At 40.9% G+C, this 21,240-nt stretch overlaps 1 protein-coding gene across 1 annotated transcript in view; it reads right to left on the bottom strand.

Moving 5' to 3' along the window:
* Positions 1–457: 457 nt before the first annotated feature.
* ACOT12 (acyl-CoA thioesterase 12) overlaps positions 458–21,240 on the bottom strand; it is an 84,520-nt gene continuing 63,737 nt past the window's right edge. The window contains exons 13-16 of the mRNA XM_045285204.1: positions 14,714–14,847; positions 6,126–6,254; positions 1,880–2,006; positions 458–1,574 (exon numbers count right to left, since the gene is read on the bottom strand). Coding sequence (XP_045141139.1) covers positions 1,425–1,574; positions 1,880–2,006; positions 6,126–6,254; positions 14,714–14,847 — 540 coding nt within the window. The 3' untranslated portion in view covers positions 458–1,424. The remainder of the gene's footprint in view (positions 1,575–1,879; positions 2,007–6,125; positions 6,255–14,713; positions 14,848–21,240) is intronic.

The following is a 21,240-nucleotide window of genomic DNA, read 5'->3' as shown; positions in this document are numbered from 1 at the left end:
TACATCCTCTGGTCTAGCCAGGCTTGCAAGGTAGAATTCGGATCATGATAGTGGGGAGGGGAGGAGAGGGAAGGGAGGAAGCATTTAGGAACTAGAGGAAAGTTGTATTTTTCATTGTTTCTACATCGTACCCTATCTGGCTCATCTCCTCCCTGAGACCCCTCTGCAAGGGGATCTCCAGTGGCCTATAAATGGGCTTTGGGTCTCCACTCCGCACTCCCCGCCTTATTCATTATGGTAAGATTTTTTGTTCTGATGATGCCTTATACCTGATCCCTTCAACACCTCGTGATCGCACAGGCTGGTGTGCTTCTTCCATGTGGGCTTTGTTGCTTCTGAGCTAGATGGCCGCTTGTTTACTTTCAAGCCTTCTTTTTTCACTTAAAAAATTCTCAAAAACTCTTATTTCTACGTTTAGAACGTAGTATGTTATCATTTAAATCTACAAATCCACAGCTCATATTATACACATTTATTCATAAAATTGGAGCACGGCCCAAGATTTATATAAATGAAAACCTGTTGACATAGAAAAACAAAAACAGTGACAGGCAGACCTAGACTATGTGTGTGGTTGTAGCAGGAGGTGGAGGTAGAGAGTTGGCAAACCAAAGGCAGGATGTATCGAACCTTTTAAGTGACCAAAACTTTTCTGGAGAAGTCCTTCAACTTTCAAAAAGGTTCTTAGCAGAGGAGGCTAACTTGATCTATTCTGGTTTGCCTTATGAGTTAAGTCAAATCACGGACTAGAATAATGAATGTTGAAGTCGAAGGAATGAAGTCCTAATGGGATGGGCTATGAGAGAAGAGCTTTGTTAGTACTGTCTTTCTCTATACTATCACATTTTGCAGGTACTTTGTGTGTGTATATATAGCAATAGATACTAAATTGGTCAGCCACCTTGAATATATGTTAAATGACACTAGTAAAGTAGGTCCTATTATGAAAATTGATTGGATTCCATTATGTTTTAATATCTTCCTAGTTTAAAGCTCTAAAACGTGTAATACATCTTGTCAGATGCTCCTGGCATACAGATACCTGCGGCACATGGAGCGATGCCGTTCTATTAATCAGCTCCTCAAATGACAGCAAACCTGCACCTCAGATTGTATCAAATGAAAACGTCAAAAAGAACACATTACACCCTGTGACCTAAAAAATGTTGGTGAAACCTGAATCAAGTTAGCTCCATTTTAGCAAGCGTACAGAGTTGAATACAGGCCGAAGCAAAGATGATCTAAAAGTATATATATTTTTAAATTGCTTTTAATGATCATTCAAATCCCTGGTATTCAACTTGTGATGCATTTTGATTCTTAATCTCTTCCTTACTGCATTTCGCTTTGACTGAGAGTGCCCTATGCCAGGGGTAAGTGTGCTTGCAATTAAACGTGGGATATGAACAAAGAAAACATCGGATTTAAAGTATGCTTATAAAAGTATCATCAGTAGCACTCTCCAGGAACCGTATACAAGAGGCTGCTGTTTCTTCAATGGATTTGGACCAGCCACCGATATTTCCAGCAAAATAAGGAAGGGTGCTAGAAGACATCTGGTGGAAGTAAGATACCTGTTTTTGAAAGAAAACACAATTATTTTTATTGGCAGTCTTACTGGTGCAGAGCTTTGTCAAGCGAGGATCTGAATCTCATGGGGACGAGGGGAGACCATGGCCCTGATCCTCTGGGGACCTTTTGGAATACATTTCATCGGTTGATTTTAGGATGCCCCAGCCCCCTCCTCCCTCCATAACACCCACTCATAAGAGCAGACACATATCACAGATTTACAACTAATTAGGAGATAAGGGTAAAGTAAGAGCTTTCTCTCCATCAGTAAGGGCAAATTAGTTTGCAGCTGTCTCACCAGACTCACCGTGCAGGCACTGCTGTCAATCGGGTGAACCAGAAACCCAGCACATATGATTTCACCTCTGACATAGTTCGGAGAAGGTGGAACTGACGGTAGAAGAACCGATCTCAATGCTACTGTGTAAGTGGTGCTGAAAGATTAAAGGGACATTTTCTAAATTCTTGCCCGACACAAGGATTTGTTGGGAAATACAATACTAACATGAATGCAATTCATGCATCCAGGAGAAGTGGCGCGGTGAAGACCCAGATCTGTTCTAGAAAACATTGTCCCTAGGGAGCTACATTCAACATAGGACCCAGCGTAGTAAGGGCCACAGGAATTTTCTGATTAAGAACTACTACATATACTTTGGCTAACTCCACACAGAAGGAGTCAATCTCTAAAATAAAGTATGATTGTGCTTGAAAGCACTGGAATATCAGCCACCTACTTTTTTTTGTGAGGCGTTGTCTGGGTGAGCAAGGAACTGGCAACCACTAGGTCACCTGCTGCGCACAGGGGAACGGTGAGCCTGGCTGCTCACATGAAGACTTGCAGCCTCGGGAGCACTATGATATACTGCACACAGGGTTGCTGTAGATCAGAATTAACTCTCTGGCAGTGGTTTTGTTTGTTTGTTTACTTTGGAAAATAGTACCCATTGTTAAAACAAACGTCCTCAAACAATATAGAAGCCTATGGACTAGAAAACCACAGTCTTCTTGCATCCAGGGTAGCCCCAATCCTACTCCCCCCTACAGAACTGGCCACGCTTAACCTATTTCTGTATCGATCCCTCCAGATATAAATTCGATCACGTCTACTGTTTGATCTTTCTCCGAACAATAAATCCCGGAGGCATTTTATATCAGAACATCTATAGCTGCCTCATTGTTTTTTAAGGATGTACTGTATCCTATAGTAGGGTAGGGATCTAGCATCATTTACTGGAAGGTTATTCAAATGTTCTGAAATGCAAAATGTGACTGTCAGCATTCAAACTCCTTTATTAAAATCAGAATGTGTCGGTCTAGTTATTAGATGACACATCTTCTCTAACTGTGCACAGAAACTCTTGAAGAAAGGTTAGAGCTCTTATAAGAAGCTTGATGTTAACTTCACCTCTGAAACAGGTAACATGAATTATCCACTGACCTCTACGTATTAACATGTGTTCTGAATTTTTACTGCATAAATTGAATAAGACAAGTTTCAATCTTCAAAATATTTATGAAAATTGTTATGTAGTCTTACTTTTAGACACTTCCCTGACACCTTCCGTATATGTACCTTTTCCATTTTCTTGTTTATTTTCCACTCTTCCCAAGTTTTGTTCTGGCTTTGCACCTCATTTTATTATATCAGACTCACTACCAAGTAGTCAATTAAGTAAACCTTGAGGACAGAGCAAACTTCTGCGGCGGGGCAGACAGTCTCGCTATTCCCTTGCAGAGTGACTGGTGGGTTCACACAGCTGATCTTGTGGCTAGCAGCCAAACACATAACCCATCACACCATCAGGATTTCTTATTTATTTTACTCAAAAACCTCACTGCCATTGAGTTGATTCCGACTCACAGTAACACTGTAGGACATGGTATAACTGCCCTTTGCCCTTGAGGGTTTCTGAAACTCTAACTACTTCAGGGAGTAAAATACCTTATTTTCTTCCCTATTTATTGTACAATAACTCTTATGTTTGTCCTCTTTTTAAGAAAAAAAAAAAGAACTGCTCGCTCTTTAGTTCTTAATAAAAGTGAAGTGATATTTGAGGAACATTCCAAGTTCGTGTAATTTGCACTGTTTAAACAAAAATATAAAGATATCTTTGGATTCGAGAACACCAGGAAGTATCACTTAATCTAAATCTTTATTACAACACAAACTGCTTAATAAAGCCAGCGTGAACTCCCTGTGTCTCAGGTTAGCTCCCACTACATTAAGACAACCTGATGTTGTATGTGCGCGCAGAGTGAGGAGTGGTAAGTGACATATGTTCTGTTTCTCAAAAACTTGAGTTGATAGGGGAAAACTGGGACCATTTTTTTTTAATTCGCAGATAAAATACACCCAGAAACAAGTCTAACATTCGAGGCACCAAGTGTGTGTTGGCCGTTGTTACCATTCTGGCACATGACTGATAATGATCTTATATAGAGTTTCTGAGAATATAAATCTTTATGGGAGTAGACATCTTTCTCCTGTAGAGCAGTTGATGGGTTTGAACTGCTGACCTTGTGCATAGCTTAACCTACAGTTCCATCAGGGCTTCTTCCTGGCATGTAATTAGCAAAATAATTTGAGGTAGGAAGTGGCCTATTTTATTTTAAAAAATTGGTTTGGGATTCTTAAAACTCTTGTCACAGTCCATACATCACTTGCACCGGGCGAATGTGTACATATGCTGCCTTCATTCTTTTCTAGACATTTACTTTCTATTGAGACCTTGGTGTCAGCTCTTCTTTTTCCCCCCTCCCTCCCCCCATAACCCCTTGATTGATTGAACATTATTATTATTTTCATATTTCACACCGAACGCTGTCTCCCTTCGTCCATGTTTTCTGTTGTTCTTCCCCCTGAAGAGGGCTGTATGGTAATGTACCGATCATTGTGATTGGTTCCCCCTTTCTCCCTTCCTCTCCCCCTCTTCCCCCTACCCTTCTGCTATAACTATTCCCACTCCTGTTCCCAGAATCTGTGGGAGAAGTGGCCTATTTTAGAGATGATTTACTTTTGCTTCTGGCATGCAACTCTGAAACTACTTATCCACGATCATCTTCATCTCAGTGAATGGGGAGAAATGGGTGTCAATCCCTGGGAACCTGGGAGAGCCAGTCTAATTGCAGCTCAGTCTCACTCCTCGGAAGTAGTCCAGATGGGTCTAAACCCCATGAATGGAGGGTTACCCATCCTACCTGTCCCCACATGTCTGTTAAAAACTCTGCGTAGCTTCTTATATTTCAGCTACCTTCTTTGGAATCAGCCAAGAGGCTTCCGTTTTCGCCAAAGTCTTGGCTTTGCTGTCCTTCACTACTTTGTTTACATTTGGATCGATCTTTGAAAAAAATGATCGTGTTGGTAAGGTGACTAGGTTACCTCGGGCTGATTTAACGAATGACTACAAACAGAAACTTGTTCGCTCACAGTTCTAAAGTCTCCCAAGCAAAAGAAACTCACTGCCATCCATTCGGACTTATTCGGACCCCACAGGGCAGATTAGAACTGTCGGTCGGTCGCTGTGGGTTTCCTAGGCTGTAAATCTTCAAGGGAGGAGGAAGCCTTCTCTTTAGCGTGAGTTCACATTCCTGACCTTGCAGTTCGCAGTCCGAGCAGTAACCCACTATGCCCCCGGGCGTCCTTTTTCGGGTCTAGATGTCCCAGGTCAGGTTGTTGGAGGAGATAAGCCCTCTCAAGGTTCTTTCTGTCGCTGCTCTCGCAGCCACCAAGTCAGTGCCGACTCAATGACCCAATGGGATAGGGTAGAACTGCCCCTGCGAGTTTCTGAAAAGGAAGTAGAAAGCCCCGTCCTTCTCCCCAGGAGGGGCTGGTGGTTTCAAACAGCTGACCCTGAGGTTAGCAGCCTGCTGTGCAACCACTATGCCATCAAACTCCTCCTATCACTGGTAGTTACTGGCATCTTTGACAAGCCTGGGCTTGTAGATGTCACTCCAACCTCTGCTTCTGGCTCCACATGACACCTTCCGCCACATAGCTAACAGTCATATTGGTTTAGGACCACCCTAATCCAGTGTGCCCTCTTCTTAATTTGATTATATCCACAAAGGTCAACTTCTGAAATGAGATCTCATTCACAGGAACTGGGGCTAGGCTTGCCACATGTATTTTCAGGTGACACAATTCAATCCACATACCCAGGTAGGAAACATCACTTCTGTGGATTATAAGACAATTAGTGTTGTGTTATTTGGTTTAAAATTTAGTTCAACCAATAATGTTCTAAAGAGCTTCTGAATATCAATTTTGCGTTCACATAGAGCAAGAGGAAAGAGAATCACTTCCAAAAACTTACATGGTGCATCTCCCATAGGTTGCACGCAATTAGGTAATAATAAGAATAATAATTGTTATTATTGCTATTTTGGTATATTATAATTATATTATTATTATTATTATTGTAATAATGGCTAAAGTGCCATCTAGGAAAAAATCAAATAAAGACCACTCAAGACCAGAAATGCCCATATTGACTTTCTGATGGTTGCATCAGCTTTTGATTTCTATTTTATGTTGAACTGAAAATACTCACTTGTCTCTGAGAGGCTTTCTCCGGGATACAAGTAATAGCAAGTCTCTGGGTTTATCACCGTTCATTACAGGGCAGGTAATGTAGTATATCTGATCATCTTCATTCACCCAATCTATTATGTCACAGGAGCTATGTAAATAGAACAGTGAAAGGGAAGAAAACAGATTGTACTTTTCTATTTGCTTTAATAAAACATTTCTCTCTCTCTCTTTTAAAAACAGCCTTATGACATTTGTTTGTTCGCAGAATTTCAGTGTTAGTTTTTACATTTACTCCATCACCTTGCCTAACCACCCATTCAAATTCAGTTTCATTGCTCAAAATCGGTCTTTAGAGTAACAGTGTGGGAAGGAGTAAATCTGCATGCGACAGAGAATGGTGGCTAGATGACTTTAATTCCATTGTTCTGAATATTTCAGAGAAATGCAGTTATCTATTTTCTATTTAATTATTTTTCTTAAGATCAAGTGGAAAAAAATTAACTAGTGAATTATCTGGACAGTCCACAGAGGACTATTAAGTAAAAAGAAAAAAAACGTGTTATATGAGAAACAGCACTAAATTGGGAAGAAACAATTTGCCTTTAGTTCCAGATTGCCATTTAAGAGCTGTGTTACCTTAGCTTTATTTTTTAATCTATAAACGTAGATAATAAAACATATTGTACTTGGTGATTGGGGTGTTACGGGATAGTGTCTGTTACCATAGTAGCTGAATCATCAAAGGTTTATAAAAGAGTAGCGTTAGAAGTCACTCCTTTATCCATTCATTCAAGTTCATTTGACTGGAATGTCAGGTTACACAGAGAGTAGTGAAACACTCAAAAAACACTAACACCAAAGTTTAGTCATTGTTCTTAAAAAATGTGTATTTATAAAGCAACTACAGACATTGTTTCACAAAATGTAAGTTTTCTCTCTTTCTCAGAGTGTTTTCAAATGAGAACACTAACCATGATGGATCATTCTGGCAAACGTGACACCTGACACCACAGATGTTTGACATCTATCAGATGGTATTAATCACAGAGGGCGCTACTGGTCCATCTGTTGTGTTGCTGTGGTATTAGGAGCTGCAGCACCAGGGTTTCAAATTCCAGCAGGGGAACAATAGTGGATCTATTTTAGCAGAACTTCAAGACCGACAAACTAGGTGATCTATCCCCCCATAGGACGACTGGGAATCTTATGAATAGTAGTGGAACATTGTCTGATTAGTGCCAGAGATGAGCCCCCACGGCCGAGGAAGAGCTGCCTCCTTAAATATGAGTTGATCTTAATGATGTGGATGGAGTAGTCATTGCTGATGTGGCATGTGGGAAAAAACGGCTACAAAGCCTATTAGTAATTGGAATATAGAGTGTAGGAAATATGAATCTAGGAAAACTGAAGCTTTCAAAAAGGAAATAGAACATATAAACATTAATAAACTAGGCTTTACTGAGCTGAAATGGACTGGTATGATCATATTGAATTGGACAAACATATGGTCTTCATGCCAAAAATAACTAATTGAAGAGGAATGTGATGGATGAATCACCAAAAAGAGCCTTTCAAGATCTACCCTCAACTACCACACTGGCAGTAATAGGATAATATTAACATGCTTACAAGGAAGGACAGTTAATATTACTTTTTTCAATTTAAGCACCGAAGATGCACCGCTAAAGCCACAGAATTCTACTAACTTCTTCCGTCTAAAATTGACCAACCATGGAATCCAGGTACAGTTATAATTGCAGGTGACTGTGTGGAGGCTGGAAAGCAAGTAAAAGGTATCAGTAGCAGCAACATAAGACCTTGATAATAGAAACAATGTCAGAAACGGTGGGAAAGAATTTTGCCTGGTCGTGACTTATTTATTACAAATACCATTTCCAATAACACGAATGGTTGGTTTACTGATGCACCTTGGCAAATGGATTACACAGGAACAAATTGATTATATCAGTGGAAAAATACCAGGTTGTTGTTAGATATAATCAAGTTGGTTCTGAGCCACAGCAACCTTACGTACAACAAAACGAAACAGGACCAGTCCCATGCCATCCTCAGAATTGTTCCTGTGCTTGAGCCTGTTGTTTCAGCCACTGCGTCAGTTCATCTCTCTGAGGGGCTTTCTCTTTTCCGTTGCCCCTGCACTTTACCAAACATGATGCCCTTCTCCAGGACCTGGTCTCTCCTGACAACATGTTCAAAGTATCTAAGATGAAGTCCTGCCTTCCTGACTCTAAGGAGCACTGTAGCCTTACTTCCTCCGAGACAGATTGGGTTTTCCTTGTAGCAGTCCATGGTGCTTTCAGTATTCTTCACAGCACCACAATTCAAATGCATCCATTCCCCTTTGTTCTTCTTTATTCAATTCCAGCCTTCAAATGCATAGTAGGCAATGGAAAATACCATGGCTTAGGTCAGAGCCACCTAGTCCTCAAAGTAATCTCCTTGCTTTTCAACACTCTAAAGAGGTCTGATGCAGCAGATTTGAACAATGCAACACATAGTTTGATCTCTTGACTGATGTTCCCATGAGCATTGATTGTGGATACAAGCAAGACAAAATCCTTGACAACTTCAGTCTTTACTCCATTAGTATGATGTTACCTCCTGGTCCAGTTGTGAGGTTTTTGGTCTATTGAGTTGTAATCCATACGGAGGGTTGCAATCTTTAATCTTCATCAGCAAGTTCTTCAATCCCTCTTCACTTTCAGCAAGCAAGGTTGTGTCATCTACATATTGTAGCTTGTTAATAAGACTTCCTCCAATTCTGATTCTGCTTTCTTCTTCACATAATCCAGCTTCTCTGATTATTTTTTAACATACTTATTGAAGAAGTAGGGCGAGAGAATACAACCCTGACACACACCTTTCTTGATTTTAAACCAGGCAATGCCCCCTTGTTTTGTTCCCATAACTACTTCTTGATCCATTTACAAGTTCTGCATGAGCACAATGAAGTGTTCTGGAATTCCCATGTTTTTCAAAGCTAGCCGTAGTTTATTAGGATCCACTCAGTCCAATGCCTTGACATATCAATAAAACACAAGTAAATATCCTTCTGGAAGCCTCTGCTTTTAGCCAAGATCCATCTGACATTAGCAATGATGTCTCCTATTTCATGTCCTCTTCTGAATCTAGGCTGAGCCTCCGGCACCTCCCTGTTAATGTATTGTTGCAACCACTGTTGGATGATCTTTAGCAATATTTTACGTGCATATGACATCAATGATATTGTTCTATAATTTTTGCATTATCTCGAGTAACCTTCCTTTGGAATGCATAAAAATACAGATATCTTGCTGTCAGTTGGTCAAGTAGATCTCTTCCAAATTTCCTGACACAGATAAGTGAATTCTTTCAGTGCTTCATTAGTTTGTTGAAACACTTCAGTGGGTGTGGGAACCAGAGAATGGGAAGAGAGTGTATACTGATGAACCCTTTAGTCTCATATATTAAGAAGCCTAGCAGCTGGGGTGGAGGGAGGCCTTCACCCCTGTGAGTTGGAGTGAGTCCCAATCACATTCTCATAATTAATATTGTCCTCGCCCCCCCCACCCTCCCATAATAGTGCTACTTTAAAGTTACCTCGTAGAAGCACATGGCTGATTGTTATGTAGCTGGCAGCGTTAACTATAGGAGCTGACATGTGTATTGCTCTCTAGGCTCAGAGGACAGCCACTCCCTCTTACCTGCCCCAGGCACCAGTGTTAGGTTACTCCTCCTATGTACTCAGGGACTTTTAGAGTTAAAGTACATTTGTTATGTATGTGGTCACCTGTAATTAGGGGGGCTTCTTACTCAAGTACTCCCTCAACACAAGAACACTTTGATCTAACAATTTGGCAGTCTGAGATGCTCACCTTCCTGGAAGGATTGCTGAAGACAATGGGTGCATATGCAAATGTGGTGAAGAAAGCTGATGGTGCCCGGCTATCAAAAGATATAGCGTCTGGGGTCTTAATGACCTGAAGATAAACAAGTGGCCATCTAGCTGAGAAACAACATAACTCACATGGAAGAAGCACACCAGTCTGTCCCAACTCAACCGCAGAAGGTAAAGCTAGTGCATAAGCAAATGTGGTGAAGAAAGCTGATGGTGCCTGGCTATCAAAAGATATAGCATCTGGGGTCTTAAAGGCATGAAGATAAACCGGCAGCCATCTAGCTGAGAGGCAACAAAGTCCACATGGAAGAAGCTAGACCAGGGGATGTACGCTGATACAGATACAAACTGGAAACACAGGGAACCCAGGACAGATGAACCCCTTGGGACCAGTGGTGAAAGTGGCGATACTGGGAGGGTGGAGGGAAGGCGAGGGAGAAAGGGGGAACATTTTGCAAGGATCTACATATAACCTCCTCCCTGGGGGACGGACAGCAGAGAAGTGGGTGAAGGGTGATATTGGAGGGTGTAAGATATGACAAAATAATAATAATTTATAAATTATCAAGGGTTCCTGGGGGAGGGGTGAGCAGCGATGGAGGGGGAAAATTAGGAGCTGATACCAAGGGCTCAAGTAGAAAGCAAATGTTTTGAGAATGATGAGGGAAACAAATGTACAAAAGTGCTTGATACAATGGATGTCTTTATGGTTGTGATAAGAGTTGTACGAGCCCTTAATAAAATGATTTAAAAACAAAACAAAACAAAAAATTAGGGGGGCTTGCACACACCTGAATGTATATAAGCCTTGGTTGGAAATACATTCTCTCTCTGTGCAGATCTGGCCCTTGAGGTCATGCTGGTCCCAGAGGTGAGCACTCCCATGCTTTATCTTGTCTGGTGTCTCTTTAATTTTACCCTTTAATTACAAAATCAACCCTTGGGCCCATTTGATTGTGGAGGCTGGTACCCCACAAGTAGGTATACCATCAAGTTCTGGAACCCTGTTTTTGGCTAATACTTTCAGTGCAACTTGAACGTCTTCCTTCAGCACCATTGGTTCTTGCTCATATGCCAACTCCTGAAATGGTGAAGTGGTGAAAACATACCATAAAGAACTTCGATATCAACAGTCAAAACAAGGCCAGGGGATGACAATGAAAAAAGACCATCGCTTGCTCATATTTGTTTAGGTTGAGCTGAGGAAAATTGAAACAAGCCCAAGAGAGCCCAAAGTACAACCTTGAACATTTCCCACCTGAATGTAGAAGCCACTTCAAAAATAAATTTGATACACATTGATCACTATTGCTCGGAATTTAAATGAGTTGCAGAATCACAACAAGGCCATTAGAAGTCAGGAAGACCCAAATGGATGCAAAAAGAGACTCTGGAAATTGTTCCTGAATGTACAATAACTAAGGCAAGGAGGAAAAATTAATGAAGTAAAATAGCTAAGCAGAAGTTTTCAAAGAAGCTTGAGAAGGCAAAGTGAAGTATTTTAAAGGAATGTACAATGACCTGGAGTTAGGAAAGCAAAGTAAAAGGCATGCTTGGCATTCTTTAAGCTAAAAGAACTGAAGGAAAAAAATCATATCTTAAGATGGAATATTGAAGGATTTTTAAGGACAAATTCGAGAAGAATAGCATCACATCCATCACCAAAAAGAATATTTCAAGGTCTATCTGTGTTATGATAACAGCTTTATGTCTATAAGGAAGACCAGTATTATTTAAATGTATGCACCAAACACAGCCAGTGATGGAGAAATTGTTTATAAGGTTCCTTGTTTTATATCTCTCAATAGTACCTGATGCATTACTCTTTGCAAACAACTTAAAAAATATATATTCTTGAAAGAGTGTGGATAAGTAGATACACTACACAGACCCCCACCAACAAAGATATGAGCGACCAGATGAAACAAATACTAATGATAAACCTGAAACCCTGAGCTCCAGAGGAAGAGAGAGAGAAGTGGGTTGAATACTGACTAGAAGAAGCAGCTGAGCAAACATGGCCAGAGAGGAGACAGGTGAGTGAATTAGCAGCTGACCTATTGCAACTCAGCTATAATTTGCCCTACTTGTTCAAGACCAGAACAAGGGCTCACATCAGTGGTTAATGACGGGAGGGGGAGGGGGGATCCTCCCTCATTCCCCATATCTTCCTGGTGACCAGGGGAGTCGCCAGCCCCCACCCTCACCCATCCAGTGACCAGCTCCACTTGTGTGCACAGCCCCTGCCTGTCTGAGGTCAGAGCCTATTGTGGATGTGTGGACTGGCTCTTGGTGTACCACCTGGGTGTCTGGAGGTGTGTAAGCTCTGTCTCCTCAGAAGAGCAGAAGAAGCACATTGCTGGACAAGCCCCTGGTGTCTCCCACCCAGGGTGGACAAGAATTCCTTCTGTAATCGCCCACCTGCTGACCCCTGGGCTGGAAAGATTTCCTCTTCTGGGAGAAGCACCCTGACTTCAGCCACCATCTGAGCCTGCATGGGGTCCCAGACCCCAGATAATAACTCAAAACAAAACACCTCACTGGTGTCTCATTAATTAGGACTCATACTCACCCAACAGGACACACTAGAGTTGCCACTTTGGGACTCCGAGGCTGCACATCGTTATGTTAGAAAGCCTTGCTGCTCTTTCACAAAAGCATCTGGTGCTTTCCATCTGCAGATCTGGCAGAAAACAGGCCAATTGGTAATGCCACTAGGGCTCCTGCCAGGTAACAACTCAATTCTACTCAACTCACTGCCATGCGGTTGATGCCAACTCATAATGACCCTGTAGGACAGGGTAGAACTGCTCGTGTAGGTTTCTGAGACTGTCACTATTTATGGGATTAGAAAACCTCATCATTCTCCCTCAGAGGGGTTGCTGGTTTTGATCTTGTGTTTAACAACTCAATGAGTAACCACTATGCCCCCAGGGCTCCCTAGATAAAATCAATCTTCTCTCTCGCTCTGCCATTGCCCAAATGCTGACTCATAGAGACTCCTTGTGGGTTTCTGAGACTGTAACTGTTTATGGAAGAAGTCCAGTCTCTCTCCCTTGAATCTGCTAGTGATTTTGAACTGCTGACTATGCGGATTGCAGCCCAACACGTAGTCACTATACCACCTGGGCTCCTTGGATCAGGAACTCCATCTTAGATGGGCTTCTCACCACTTCCTAATCTATGAGCTCCTTGGCTGGCAGAGGGTGCCCATCCATACCGGGTACCCCACCCTTCCATCGATTTCTCCTCTCTGGGTTTGTCCCTTCTTCAGTTTTCTCTTTCCTTGTTTTTTTCTTTTGTTGTTTTATGCTTTTTTTCTTTCTTTGATTTCCTTCTTCTCAATGATTTTGTTTTCCTTTTCTTCTTTCTCTTATTTTTTCACCTCTATCATTCAATTTCCAGTTTCATTTCTAACACAAAGGTCATATTTTCCTACCACCGATCCTTTATTTTTATTTCCAATTTTCATATTCTCATTGCCCATAATTATCCATGCATCTTGATTCATATGTAGTCAATATAAGACTGAAAAATATGGTAGTAATCTGCAGGTTCTTCATCACTAGCTTTAGTGTTTGATGCATAAGTTTAAATAATAGATATACAAAGAAAACTATAAGCCATTACTACAAAAGTAAAAATGTAAATAATAGATATACAAAGTATATCTATATACAAAAAAGTAAATAATAGATATACAAAGAAAACTATAAGCCATTACTACAAAAGTAAAAATTACTACAAAAGTAAAACCCTACATACATGGAAGAATATGCCATAATGATGAATAGGAAGACTTAGCATTGTGAAAATGTCAGTGTTATGCACAGTGATCTACAGATATGGAGTCATTGTGATCAGATTCTAACATTTTTCCTTGAAGAGATGGAAAACTAATCGCCAACTTTATATGGACAGAGACCCTGATCAACAAAGCACTAGAAGAAAACACAAAATAGGAGGGCTCTTACTGTTTGATCTCAAAACCCACTATTCAGTCGGCCACAATAATAAAAATGGCCTGGTACTGGTACAACACCAGATCCCTACACCAATGCAACAGCCAGGCATCCCGAAGTAAATCTACCCACCTAGAGACAGACTTTGAGAAATGGCAGAATTCTCCTTAACAAATGATGCTGGCAAAATTGGATGTCCATTTGCAAACGAATAAAATATGGACCCATATCTCACACCATATACACAAATGAACTCACAATGGATCAAAGACCTATATGTGAAACCTGTAAATAGAATGCCATCAATGAAAAAATAGGGACAGATTTAGGGGCCCTAATACCTGGCATAAAACACTGTCAAGCATAGTAAAAACCATACCAAAAAGATGAAAAAAAATAGATGGTTAAGGCCTCCTAAAAATGAGACCCTTAACTCCCTCCGTGTTGGAATTTACCAAAGGACAAAGTTCCGCGGGCCGGAATGGAGGAGAGGAAGTAAGACGCAGGGAGAGTGGAGCAAGCGGTGATTCCCCAAGAGGATTGTACAGCTGAGTTGAAACAAAATGTGTAAGAACTGTTGGATGTAAAACTATGATCTGCTTTGTAAATCTTCACCGAGTTCACACAAGTTCAAAAACTCTTCTTAGGCAACAAAACTATGGGTTTTGCATTGAGAAATGGAGAAGAACTGCAGGTAATGCATGAGATCAGGGTTGACTTACTACGGAAATTGAACTTGACTCTTACGTGTAATGCGGGTCCCACAGAGGTCGTTTGGTAAAGTCAGACAAGTGACGATATGCCCAGTGTGCTGGTCTTTCCACATGCTTTTCAACCCAAACAGATACAACATTGTCCTCCTCCAGGGTATAGATTTTTATCTGAAAGTTAAAACACAAAAAGAGAAACTTAGGCATATATCTAGTTTGAGATGGATTGGTCTTGATAAGGCCTCTTGCTCTCTGGGTAAAATGAAGGTAAGATGACAATTTCACTTTAGGGAGCCAGATGGCATGAACCAGGACCAAAATGTCACAGTCCTCCAAATTATATGGAACTTGAGGGTGCAGCAGTTTTCCTTATTAAAAATGAAGAGCACAAGCCTTTCTCCATTCACTCTGTATCATGTCTCTTTGCTTGTACCTACGAACAATAGAAAATACCTAACTCTGGGCCTCATCTCCCCTAGGAAACCATGGAACAAAAATTATAGATGAGGACATTTCCCCAGGATGTCAAATGTGTCCACAATTGTGCCAAGGAGGCCAAAGAAGCAAGTTATCTGCCTCCAGAACCAACTTAAGCTTCTAATAGGGTCCCTGAAGCACCGTATTTCTTTAGCACAAAACATTTTTTTCCATTTTTAAACCACAGGGGTTCATCCTGCTGGGAGGAACACTCCTGAGTTTCTATTATGTTCCCTTTCCTTAGAGAACACAACTCCTGTCTTGGGAAGTCATTTGACATCTACTTATTCATTAATGGATTGCGTGTAACTCTGCAGTTTCCTTCTACGGTGCTTTTGACAATAATCAGAGATGTGTTCAGCTCAGAGCATATTTGTATCCTGTCAACTTTCCATCTCTTGCAGGGTGTTTTAAAGTTGGCATTGAAATGTGCCATCTTGTAATTATTTCCATAGCAACAAACTGTGAGAAGACAAACAAACACGAGGTCGGGACTTCACTGCAGGAACCAAACTGATGGAAAAATCAGACTGCAAAAGAGTAAGCCTTAAAATATAAACACAGCTATCATCAATAAGAGGGTGTAGAAATGGGAAATGAACTCAAAACAGCAGAGAAAAGGAAAAATGACTATTTTCTTATGACCTGTTCTATTGACCTTAACGACAAGCCCGTGAGTGAATCCTGCCTTCAAAGGCGGAGATGATCGTTTCAGGGGACGTGTCAAATAGAAAGGAATGTATTAATGGAATTCCTGTTGGTTCCTGGGGCTCGTGCCAGCATGAACATGCCAAACCCTGTCCCTGTACAACGTGAGTAGGAAAAGGTTCACTAGCATTACCCAGATGGAAGCCTTGGAGGCCATGGCTTTATGCCAGGATGTAGGACGTCTACAATCTCAAAAGAACTGAGGGAAAGTCACCAGATGAATTCCATATTCCCTGTCCTATTTCAGTCTTGGCGATAGTATTGGAAACCCACTGTGTTCAACTCAATTCTAATGCATAGCATCATCTCATTTCTCACTCATGTGTAACAGAACAAAGCCCTGCCCAGCCCTGTGCCACTGTGATGGTTAGGTTCTGTGTCCACTTGGCACAGTCCAGGCCTTCATTCGCTTGGCAGTTCTCACTGCTATTGAGTCAATTCTGACTCATAATGAGCCTATAGGACACAGTAAAAGTGCCTTGTGGGTTTCTGAGACTGTAGGTCTTTAATGGGGTGAAAAGTCTCATCGTTCTCCTGTGGAGCAGCTGGTGGTTTCAAACAATTGACCTTGTAGTTAGCAGCCCAATGTGTAAGGCACAATGCCACCAGGGATCTGACTTGGCAGTTAGGGTCTGGTAACCCTCCACAATGTGACCTAACACAGTGTAATCAACCTCATGATGATTACATGTGGCTACTGTGAGCAGCCAAGCAGTTGTAAGAAGATTTGGGTGGGAAGCAAGTGAAGTAATTTTCTCTGGGATGTGGCCTAGGCCTATATAAGTAGACTGTTGAGGGCTTTTTCTCTCTTGCTGATCCTGATCCTGTATCTGGCTCATTGAACTGCCATATTGCCTGCCAATCCTGGGAGCCATCAGAGCCTAACATTTGACCTATTGATCTTGGGCACATCCACTTCTCCATCCGCCAGCCAATCTTCCTGTTTCCTAGTTCATCAGCCCTGACAGCTATTTGAGTCAGGCAAAGCCTCCAACTTAACACCGGGCTCATGAATTTGAACCAGACTGGGCTTACCTGTTTCTACAACTGTGTGAGCCACTTCTTTGAAATATTATTCTTTTTTTCCTTCCTTCCTTTTCTTTTTCCTTTCTTCCTGTACATATATTTCATTGATTTTACTTCTCTAGAGAACTCAGCCTAACACAGTCACCTCACAATTGTTGCAATATTTCAGTGCATTGTTGCAGCCACTGGGTCAATCATCTAATGAAGAACTTACTATTTTTAGCTGATCCTCCACTTTACTAAGCATGCTGTCTTTCTCAGGAACTTGTCTCTTGATAACATGTACAAAGTACATGACGCATATTATTCCATCCTGACTTCTAAGGAGCTTGCTATCTGTACTTCTTTCAAAGAAAATTTGTTCACCCTTCTAGCATTTGATGATTTATTCAATATTCTTTGCTAATATCATAATTCAAATGCATCAATTCTTCTGGGCATGAATATGAAGTTTTAAAAATATCATGGCTTGGGTCAGGTGTAGGTAAGTCCTCAAAGTGTTATTTTTTGTCTTGAACATTTTATTTTAATTTTTTGTCCCACGTCCTCTTTATTTGATTTCTTGGCTGCTGTTTTCATAAGCATTGATAGTCGACTCAAGTAAAATGAAATCTTTGACAACTTCAATATTTTCTCTGTTTATCATGATGCTGCTTATTGGTCCAATTGTGAAGATTTTTTGCTTTCTTTATATTGTGGTATAATTCCTACTTTGTATGTGTTCCAAAGAAATGTGACCCAACAGAAGACTCAAATTATAGAACAATATCATTGATATCATATGCAGGTAAAATGTTGTTGAAGGCTGTCCAACAACGTTTGCAGCAGTACATTGACAGGGTGCTACTAGAGGTTCAGGCCAGAGTCAGAAGAAGATATGAAACAAGGGATATCATTGTTGATGCCAGATACATTTTGGCTGAAAGCAGAGAATCCAGAAAGTTGTTTACTTGTGTTTTATTGACTATGTTAAGGAATTCAACTGTGTGGACCCGAACAAACTATGGATAGCCTTGAGAAGAATGGGAATCCTAGAACACTATATGTGCTCACGCAGAACTTCTAATTGAATCAAGAGGCAGTTGTGTAAACAGAACAAGGGAATATTGCATAATTTAAAGTCAGGAAAGGTATGTGTCAAGGTTGTATCCTCTTACCACAGTTATTCAATCTGCATGTGGAGCAAATCATCAGAGAAGCTGCATTATATAAGGAAGACTGTGAGATTGTATTGGAGGAGGGCTCATTAATAAGCTGTGATATGCAGATGACACAACCTTGTTTGCTAAAAATGAGGAGGACCTGAAGCACTTGCTGATGAAAATCAGGGCTGGCAGCCTTCAGTGTGGATTACAACTCAATGTAAAGAAGATCAAAACCCTCACAACTGGACCAATGGATAACATCATGGTAAATAGAGGAAAGATAGAAGTTGTCAAGGATTTTGTCTTGTTTGCATCCAAAATCAATGCTCATGGAAACAGCAATCAAGAGATTAAAAGATAACCTGTGTTAGGTACATCTGCTGCCCAAGACCTCTTCATTGTCAGGCCATCAGGTCGGTTCTGCCCCATGGGGACCCTGTGCACAACAGAATGAAACACTCCCCGTCCTGCACCATCAAGACCTCTTTAGAGTGCTGAAAAGCAGGAAAGTTACTTTGAGGACTGAGGTAGGCCTGCCCCAAGCCATGGTATATTCTATTGCCTCCTATGCATGTGAAAGTGGGACATTGAAAAAGGAAGATCGGAGAAAAATTGATACATTTGAACTGAGGTGCTGGCAAAGAATATTGAAAGTAAGATGGACTGCCAAAAGGACAGACAGATTTGTCTTGGATGAAGTACAGTCAAAGTACTCCTCCAAAGCGAGGGTGGCGAGACTTCATCCCACGTATTTTGGGTGGGTTTCCAGGAGAGCCCGGTCTCTGGGGAAGGACATCGTGCTTGGTAGAGTTGAGGGTCAGTGAAAAAGAGGAAGACTTTGATGAGATGAGTTGACACCGTGGCTGCAACCATGGGTCTGGCACAATCATTGTGAGGCTAGTACTGGCCAGGCAGTGTCTCATTCCGTTGTACACAGGGTCATGGTGAGTTTCAACCAGTTGACAGTCCCTAACAACAACAATAGCATGCTACCAATAGATCTGTAGATATAATGAAGCATACAGGAGACAGACAAAGTAATGAAATCTTTTTAGTCATAACCATACATTTTGATCAGCCGAGTCACTGGGCTTAGCTTAAGGTCACAGCCTCTGGTGACACCAAGATCCACTGGCATATACCACAGCCCACAAAGACAGTGTTCAACATGCTGCTTTGGCGAATGGGAGCTGAAGTCGTAAGTCCTAGCTACACCTGCTGTTCTCTCCCTTTCTGAAGAAAGAAAAGTGAAGAAAATCAAGTACATGTGCTATAATCAGTTCAATGAACGAATGGACCATGTCACCCTCAGCTTCCATGAGTGTGAGATCAGAAAAACTAGATGGTACCAAACTTCCATTGCCGATAGCTCAGAAACAGATCACATCGGAAAGTCCTGGGTAGAATGGGAGAAAAAATATGGAACAAAATTCAAATTATAAAATGGACCAGGCTTACTGCTCAGAGGTAGACTAGGGGAACCCTTAACCTATGGCCCTAAGTCACCCTTCAGGCCTGAAATGAACTCATCCCATGGCTCCATTTTTAGCCAATAGACCAGTGATTCTCAATCTTCCTAATGCTGTGACCCTTTAATACATTTCCTCATGTGGTGGTGACCCCCAACCATAAAATTATTTTCGTTGCTACTTCATCGCTGTCATTTTGCTACTGTTATGAATCGGGCAACACCTGTGAAAGGGTCATTTGACCCCTAAAGTGGTTGCAACCCACAGGTCGCCAGCCACTGCACTAGACAGTTTTACAACAATAATAGGGAGATGGCCCTCCTGAGGACAATCAGTTATTCCAGATCAAAAGGATAGCATTGGTCCCAGGATGAAGTTCAAAGGGTAGGAAGGGGTGGAAGTGGAGGAGGAATGGAAATGGGGGACCCAGGGAAGATTTGGAGAAGTGATGCTGTACTGCGGGGATTTGCACTCAATGGCATGAAACACAATGCTTGTGAGTTGTTGAATGGAAAATGGATTCTCCTGTAAACCTTTATCCAATTCCCAGTAAAAAGTTTTAAAAATCCCCTGCTCTGTGACATCCTCTCTAGGGAACAGTCTTCTTATCTTGAATTGCTTAAGGGCTGATTTTTATGGTTTAAACCCTCCAACCTTTCACTCCTTTGTATCTGAAGGTAGTCTTCAGGGTTTCAAGTATATGTGTGGTGTTTACAACATAAACTATAAACATTTTTAAAGTACATCTTTTGTTTCTTGTGTTACTACTATTATTAATTCCTCCATTATACATTGATTATGAAATAATCACTGTTCAATTTTACTACAGTTACTAGAAGTCTTAGACATTTTTCTTAATCATTTATCTTGAGAATAAGTGCAGCTTTTGAAGCCTGAAATAAGAATGAAATTTAATAGACAGGGTTGTCAGAATGATTTAATTCAAAAGTAACAGAAAAAAACTCCAAAAGTTGATTTTTCAATTAAAAACACATAAAAGCTATAAAAAGTGAGAGAGAAAAGGCAGATAATTCAATAGGGAAAACCAAATTTTTATTACATACAATCTGAAAAAAGAGGAGAATCCAATTTTTATTATATATAAAAGCTGAAAAAAAGGAATTCAAATTCAACAGAACTAATATGTCTATTTCTGTAATTATACAACGTTCTCTAAGAAGCATCTGTACAAATATTAAGAATGAATTATTGAAGCGTTCTCATTTTCCCCAGAAAATATATCATTTGTTTCTTTACATTTGCTTATAGTCCTATCTCCCAAAGAACTGAAGTTTTAATATATCAAATGGCTTCACTGAATTAATTCCATATATAAGTTGGTCTTTCCTAAAGCTACCCATGCATATGGAGATACAAGAAGCATATTCTATGTTAGTAAAGAATAAAAAAGTCTTTAGGAATCTGCTTTGAGAAGTGGAGAGAAACATATAATACAGTAATGTTGATGCCAAAGCTAGTTTAGAAAGAGACGTCACTAGACCCAAAGGGAGTGAGGCAGCCCCTCAAAGACTTCACTCGTGAGGACGAAGAAGCCACAACCCAGCAGAAGGCATACAGAGAGCCTCAGCGTTAGAGTTGAAAAGAAGCAACGGAGTTGTGTCTGATTCTATTCCAGATTTCAGGATAGAGCAATCATATGAGTTACCCAACCTGGGACACAGAGGCCTATTGATAATTATAAGGGGAGAACAGGTGTAGAGCAGAATTTCCCCAGAAAA

Source organism: Echinops telfairi, unplaced genomic scaffold, assembly GCF_000313985.2.
Source record: "Echinops telfairi isolate 266 unplaced genomic scaffold, ASM31398v2 ScPeMD7_7469;HRSCAF=8507_1, whole genome shotgun sequence".
Classification (NCBI taxonomy): domain Eukaryota; kingdom Metazoa; phylum Chordata; class Mammalia; order Afrosoricida; family Tenrecidae; genus Echinops; species Echinops telfairi.
The sequence above is the reverse complement of the archived record's forward strand: the minus strand, read 5'-3'. Positions and strand labels throughout refer to the sequence as shown.